Here is an 8,072-nt window from a genome sequence, read left to right as displayed (position 1 = left end):
GTTTACACCCAACAAAATGGTGTGTTCAAACGGAGGAATTGTCAAATGATGGAGGTGATGTTGGATAAATATGTTCCTAATCATTTGTGGGGGCATGTTGTTTTGGCTGCTGTGTACTTGATAAATCGTGTTACAAGTATGGTTCTGGATTTTCAGACACCATTTGATGTGCTATAAAAAAATGTTTCTCCTATTTCTGTATCCAAACTTCTTCCGAATGTGCTTAGGTGTGTGGCGTATATGCATGTCTACCCTCATCAGCAGAGTTAACTTGATGCATGTGTTCTTCGATGTATATTTATTGGATATGCTAACAATCAGAAAGCCTATAAGTGTTATCATCCTCCAACTCAGAAAACTTATATTACCATGGATGTCAGCTTCCACGAAGAAGTTTCGTATTTTGTGAAGCCCTCTTCCGACTCTCCACTTCAGAGGAAGTTTCTTATTTATTGGATATGCTAACAATCAGAAAGGCTATAAGTGTTATCATCCTCCGACTCAGAAAACTTATATTACCATGGATGTCAGCTTCCACGAGGAAGTTTCGTATTTTATGAAGCCCTCTTCCGACTCTCCACTTCAGGATAGAGGGGGAATGAAGTGCATATTTGAAGAGATGGTATGGATGATGTGCTATAGGCAGAGTTGGGAACGGAACCTTTTATGCTGCGTGATACTGACCAGTCGGCTATAGATGGAAATCCGTCAACTGTCATTCCCGAGACTATTTCTACTGACGACTCATCGGATGTGCCCAACGAGTTACCTGTTGCTGGTATGTCTAACGAATTGCCTTTCCAGTTACCTGCTGCTAGTATGACTAACAAGATACATGTTGATGGTTCGTCCAATGATGATTCTTCTAATGGTTTGGTACAAGATTGTGACACATATGAGGTAAATTCTGATGATTCTTCTACTTATCAATTGCCTCCACGAGTTAATCATGGAAAACCTAAAGTACAATATGAACCTGATATACATGTTAAAGCCAAGTATCCTATCAACAACTATGTGTCTACTCATCGTTTGTCCAAACCATATGCATCTTACATATGTCAATTATCTAGTGTATCGATTCCAACAAAATTGCAGGATGCTTTATCTGACCCTAAGTGGGTTAATGCCATGACTGTTAAGATGGAAGCTTTGGAAAAGAATTCCACTTGGAATTTGGTTCCGTTGCCAAATGAGAAGAAAACAGTTGGATGTAGATAAGTGTTCACTATTAAGCATAAAGCAGATGGTTCTATTGACCGGTACAAAGCTAGATTAGTTGCTTAGGGTTATACTCACACCTATGGTGTGGACTATCACGAGACTTTTGCTCATGTTGCCAAACTTAACATTGTTCGTGTTCTTCTGTCCTTAGTAGCAAACCAAGATTGTCCCTTATCGCAGTTTAATGTTAAAAATGTTTTCCTTCATGGTGATCTTAAGGAGGAAGTTTGTTTATATGGACCTCCTATCTGGTATCAGTATATCTCTTGAAAAAGGTGTTTTGTGCATATTGCGAAAGACTTTGTATGGTTTGAAACAATCTCTTAGAGCGTGATTTGGGAGGTTTACAAGTTCAATGAAAAAGTTTGGGTATTTTCAGAGTCATTCAAATCATACTTTGTTTCTAAAGTGACGAAATGGTAAGCTAACTGCATTGATTATTTATGTTGATGACATGATAGTGACTATTGATGATCAGGAGGAGGTACAACGCCTTCAAAAATACCTAGCTACTGAATTTGAGATGAAAGAATTGGGTGAATTGAAGTATTTTCTTCGATCGAGGTTGCAAGATCCAAGCATGGTGTTTTTCTATCTCAACGGAAGTATGTTCTTGATTTTTTAGTTGAAACAGGTATGTTAAATTGCAAACCTATTGATACTCCAATTGAGCAGAATCATCGACTAGGCTTATTTCTGGATCATGTTCCTACTCATAAAGAACGGTATCAAAGGCTTGCAGGGAGATTAATTTATTTGTCTCACACTCGCCTTGACATTGCTTATGCAGTTAGTGTGGTAAGTCATTGTTGAGACATCTTTGCTCCAACTTGAGAGGGAGTGTCGCGAGTTATATATTTATATATTAGTTAAAGTGTAAATAGTAGTCTGTTGTCCCATATTGACGAAGTGCATATGTAATACCAATTGTAACTCCTATATATACTCCACTTTGGAGATTAATGAATATACAAGAAATTCCCAAATATTGTCATATATATTTTTTTGGTATTTTACCATGTTTAATTCAACTATTTTGGTCAAAAAAATCTTACATTCACATTGTGTGTGATTGACAAACTTTTGATTTGATTAATCAGTACAAATTCTCTTCAAACCTGTCTTATCGGGCAGATTACTAATGCAAGGTAGACCTAAAATAAACTATAAAGCATGGCTTGGCATGAAGGATTGAGTGAATATATTTCAGTATGTTGAAGGAAGAAAATAAATTGTGTGCAATTTGGAAGTAGAAGATGAATTGCTTATCAGGCAGAAAAACTTATGCTTTCAGGTTCACGTGAATATAGTAGGATTACAAATCTCCTTTTAATCTCCTTAAGTAAATTAAAAATCATTATCTTTTGTCTTTGTATTTAGAGGGTTATCCCTGCTAATGTCCAATTCTCTATATAAGGGTGGGCAGTAGATGTGTTCACTGGGTTGGGCTTCAATACGTTGGTCAACCCAATAGACTCGGTTTGACATTATTGAAATCCATTTCCACCCAATAAAATGGGCATGCCAACCCACCCAAACCATTCTCAGGCGAGTTGGGCTAGGTTGGGTGGGTTTCATGGGTTGGGTTTACTTTCTTTCTTGGCATATTTGTCAATTTGCTCCCTAAACTTGTATAGAGCTGTCAATTTCCCCCTTAACTTTAATTTTGGTCAATTACCACCTGAACTTTTATAATCAACTAATTTCCCCCTTGAACTTTAATTTTAGCTGATTACCCTCCTAAACTTTAATTTTAGCCCATTACCCCCTTGAACTTTTATAAATAGCCAAATTTCCCCTAGGGTTAGACTTAAAAATTTTCTTCCAATTTTTTATCCGTTTGATCACGTGAACAGCACATGACAACTATATCGGGGCAAAAAGAATGGAAAATTGGATAGATAAAAATTTTAAAATCTAACACTGAGGGAATTGGCTATTTATAAAACTTTAGGGGGTTAATCGGCTAAAGTTAAAATTCAGGGGAAATTGGCTAATTATAAAAGTTCAGAGAGTAGTTTGCTAAAATTAAGGTTCAGGGGGGAAATTGGCACCTCTATACAAGTTCAAGGGGCAAACCAACCTCTTCTTTCTTTATACCTATAGTGATTATAAGTGACAAATAATCCAAAATACATGTAAACTCGAATTATGTGAAACTAAAGTATAAATAAACAAGTGTGTTTAATAACTATTATATTTTATGTATGTCTATGTAATATACATATATGTTTAAGAATTGTGGATTTTGATGGGTCGGTCTTAGTTAGGTTAATAATACTTCAATCCAACCGAACGCACCTATTAAACAGGTGGCCAGATTTTTACTGAAAAATAAAATTTTGAAGTTTACAAGACAACCCAACCCAACCAATTTCAATTGGGTTGGTCTAAACTCACTCAAGTGTCCACCTACATTATACTATATACAATTAATTACCCGTAAACCACTTATCAACTAAAACTTAAAAAAAAAAATTGCATTTGTTGTGGCTTATTTTAATCTAACAAGGGAGAAAGGGGGCACGACAGAGAGAAGAGTAGGGAGATAAAGATGTGTTTGTAGGGTTATGTAGAAGATATGTTATTCCCCCTATACAGTGTCTTTATTTATAGTAATAAGGGAGGGAAGAATCATTCTCCTCCAAGGAATACAAGTCATTATAAGGAAGAATAACTAGTATCAAATCTAATCTAAAATTTATACGATCATACTTTAATATAATGTGTATAACAACATTTGACGAGTGTTCAGAGTAACTTTTATTTTTGTATGGCACCGAAAGTCGTATATTTCCTTAAAATTTCTTTGATTCATCTTATCACACCGACATTTTGCAGGTTTTTTGGTTGTTATAGGCTATTTTCTTTATAATTTTATGTTTTTAGGATCACGAGTCTTCGCATTTAGCCTTCTCACATTTCGCTGAATCTCCACCACTATAATAATCTCACGATTTAGGACATGACACATCATCTTTAATTAATTTTAGTCATAATTACAATTAAGTTTTAGTTTTAAGATATGGAATATAATTTTCCTTCTTTTTGTCATCCGTCAGTTAATGCATCCTTCTTTATTTTCCCATTTACATCTTTATACTCTCTTGCTTAGGTGGCTGCCTCCCCTTGTCTCCAATCTAATTTGGTTTTGTAATATTTTTTATTGAGCCATATATTACGAGAAAGATGTGATTGAAGGCAGAGGGAGGCAACCACATTCACAAGAGAGCAGCAAGATGTGAACGGGGAAAGAAAAAAAAGGACGCGTTAATTAAAGGTGATGTGCCATGTCTTAAATCGTTGAACTATTATTATAGGAAACTTTAACGAAAAAGTTCTGGTACTGTTCACTTTAACGAAAAACCACATTTTTACACTAAAAAATTAATCATGGTACTATTCACTTTACTCGTTATTTTGTCCTTATCTTTAAAACTCAAAGTTTTCAAGTCTTTTTCATTAGTTTTCCTATTATATGAAGAATTAATAAATGCGCGAATGCTAAAGACGGAAACTTGTAATCCTTAAGAAAATGATGAAAACCGCCATAATTAACAATCAAAAGATACTATAAAACGTCGGTGTGATAAGATGAACAAAAGAAACTTCCCCAGATAAATAAAATAAACTTTTAGGTATACTTTCGGTGCTGTTCTTTTCTTGATAGTTAACAAAAGAATCTGTATAAATTCATGACTTTATTGGATTTATTAAGTATTGAGGTATCTTTCAGTCCATTCTGGATTGCACCCATGGGCTTTTCTGTCATGCGCGCATATCGGTTGTGTGCATGAGCTGCATATGACCCGAATTTATTGCATATAGCGACTCGAACACTATTGTAACTGAATATCAACATTATAGTAACAACGTGATAAGAATTTAGACTTGACTATATATAAATGCCATATTATAACACGACAAACTGATCTACAATTCGTATTTATATGGAAGATGAATGATAAATACGACCAAATTAAGTCATTTTTTTATTAATTCTCATTGCAAACAATATTACCACTCAATATAACATCAACAACAAAATAATTTTCCACTAAGTGGGGTCGGTTATATGAATCCTAGAACATCATTGTACTCAATTATGTATCACGTCTTCCGTTAGATCCAAGTACTCTTAAGTCTTTTCTTAGAGTCTCTTCCAAAGTCTTCCTTGGTTCTACCCCTTCGGGCATGAACCTCTGTCCCATAATCGCATCTTCTAACCGGAGCGTCAGTAGACCTTCGTTTCACATGTCCAAACCACCGTAACCAATTTTCTCTCATCTTTCCTTCAATCACTCAAAGCTATACTAAGGAGAAAAATAGAATTTGAACCTAAAACACAATAATTCGAGGAAAAAAAATACTAATCACCAGAGCAATTCATCACCTATTCTTTTCATAACAGCAGCATGCAAGTTCATTGTCTTTTTTCCTTTCTTTTCTTTTCTTGAAGGATATATATACACCTTGCAAATCTGTCACGAATGACAAAGATCATGTTAATGTTGGGCACTTTTAAGCCCACATAATGATGGGGGCCGAGAAAGAAATCATGAAAAGCCCAAGGTAAAGTCATAGCCCAAGAAAGATAAAGAATCTCAAGGTCCAAGAGGTTCCCGAGCATTAAAGCCGATCTTCAACTAGCTCAGCTTGAGTCATGACTAGGTTGTACAAGGTGCTTTTTTACTGTTAGAGGCACATGGGCAGACTGACAACTTTATGGTACAAGTGTCCAGGAGCAGGTCTACTTAGACCTCAATCAAGCCACATGGCGGCTCGCAATCAGGAGCAGAGGCCTAGGGTGGAACGTAAAGGTAGTCGAGACAATTCTCGAGGAGACGGGGTTTGATAACCAAGTCCGAGCAGGTCTCTCAGCACACCTCGCCCAGAAAAGGCGTGCAATCATAGCTTGATAAAAGTCACTTCACCGCCGAATGCCCAACTAGTAGGTAAAAAGGTGTCAATACGCCAGTCTACATAGGTGGCGCATTAAATGCCAAATGAGAGGAACCAAAGGATTCTAGGTTCATCGAGAGCCTATATAAAGAGGGGGATCGTCTAGTAAAGGGGTTGGAAGACTGAGAAAAGAGAAAGTTCATGTAATTGGCTAAGCGCTATTTGTAGTCTTGAAATAAATATAATTGGATCAACAAAGTGGACATAAACCAATTTTGAGGGGTGAACCACTTAAATTTAAGTCCATTTTATTTTGGTCCATATCCTAAGCTCAAAAAGGGTTTATTATTCTAATTTGTTAACTTGCAAATTTAGAGTGTTAACATACCACTACATCAAAAATAAAAGAAAACCTTTTAGAGAACTATGCATACTCTACTGTGCCTAAAAGGTTTGTTCTTTTTTTAATAAACGATATTATAACGGGGTAGGGGATTACGCTAGACCTCACAATGGGCTAACAATAATAAAAAGGTCGTACCCAGTGCACAAGGCTCCCGCTTTACGCAGGGTCTGGGAGAGGTGAATGTCGGCTAGCCTTACCCCCATTTATGGAGAGGCTGCTCCCAAAATGGGCTAACAATAATGTGGTTCAAATTTGCTTTTGACGAGAATTGAACCTAAGACCTCTCATTTATAAGTGGAGAGAAATATCACTAGACCATAATACCTTGTTTTTAGCAAAAGTTTAGAACATATATACTTACAAAGAATGAGTATCATTCGTACTTAGGTGTTTACTACTGACAACCAATGTTATACTTCCATTAAGTATAAAAAATTATCCACTAGTGTAAATATTTTAAATTGAAGATCGAATTTGTTCAATGCATTCTTATAGGGTTGAGGAGTGTAGCTGTAAAAAATCATCAAAATCGGAGCTAAAATAACAGTTAAATTGTGATTTTTTGTTTATAACCATCGAAATTTTTTGTTTCGTTACTTAATCTCTGAATGTTTGTTTTTACGATTTTTTACGTATACAATCTCAGAGTGTGTAAAAATAAGTTTGACGGTTGGATCGTTGAAAAAAATTTCATAGAATGCATATTGCATCAAAACTGTAGATTAAACAAACACTTAGAGTTAATGTTATACTTCCCCATCAAGTATAAAATAAGATTTTGTGATATCCACTAGTGTAAATATTTTAAATTGAAGATCGAATTCATTCAACGCATTCTTATAGGGTCAAGGAGTGTAGCTGTAAAAAATCATCAAAATCGGAGCTAAAATAACCGTTAAATTTTGATTTTTCGTTTTTAACCGTCGAAAACTTTTGTTTTGTTACCTAATCTCTGAATGTTTGTTTTTTGTGATTTTTTACATATGTGATCTTGGAGTATGTACAAACAAATTTGACGGTTAGATCATTGAAAAAAGTTTCGTAGAATGTGTATCGCGTCAAAACGGTAGATTAAATAAATAATTAAGACTTAATGTTATACTTCCATTAAGTATAAAATAAGATTTTGTGGTATCCACTAGTGTAAATTTTAAAATGAAGATCAAATTTATTCATTGCATTCTTATAGGGTCGAGGAGTGTAGTTGTAAAAAATCATTAAAATCGGAGCTAAAGTAACCGTTAATTGTGATTTTTCGTTTATAACCGTCGAAAACTTTTGTTACGTTACCTAATCTCTTAATGTTTGTTTTTTGTGATTTTTTACGTATGTGATCTCGGAGTGTGTACAAATAAGTTTGACGGTTTGATCGTTGAAAAACGCTTCGTAGAATGCGTATCACATTAAAACAGTAGATTAAACAAACATTCTAGTTAATGTTATACTTCCATTAAGTATAAAATAAGATTTTGTGATATCCACTAGTGTAAATATTTTAAATTGAAGATCAAATTTATTCATTACATTCTTATAGGGTCGA

At 34.9% G+C, this 8,072-nt stretch overlaps 1 protein-coding gene across 1 annotated transcript; it reads left to right on the top strand.

Annotated features, from left to right (window-relative positions):
- The first annotated feature begins 520 nt into the window (after positions 1-520).
- On the top strand, positions 521-1,221 carry LOC139189447 (uncharacterized). The gene is made up of 2 exons (XM_070808402.1): positions 521-622; positions 688-1,221. Exons 1-2 carry the CDS (start codon positions 521-523, stop codon positions 1,219-1,221), a joined length of 636 nt encoding a protein of 211 aa, XP_070664503.1.
- The last annotated feature ends 6,851 nt before the right edge of the window (positions 1,222-8,072 follow it).

Source organism: Malus domestica, chromosome 11 (genome assembly GCF_042453785.1).
Source record: "Malus domestica chromosome 11, GDT2T_hap1".
NCBI classification, from domain to species: Eukaryota; Viridiplantae; Streptophyta; class Magnoliopsida; order Rosales; family Rosaceae; genus Malus; species Malus domestica.
Note: the sequence above shows the minus strand (reverse complement) of the source record. Positions and strands in the feature narration are given on the sequence as shown.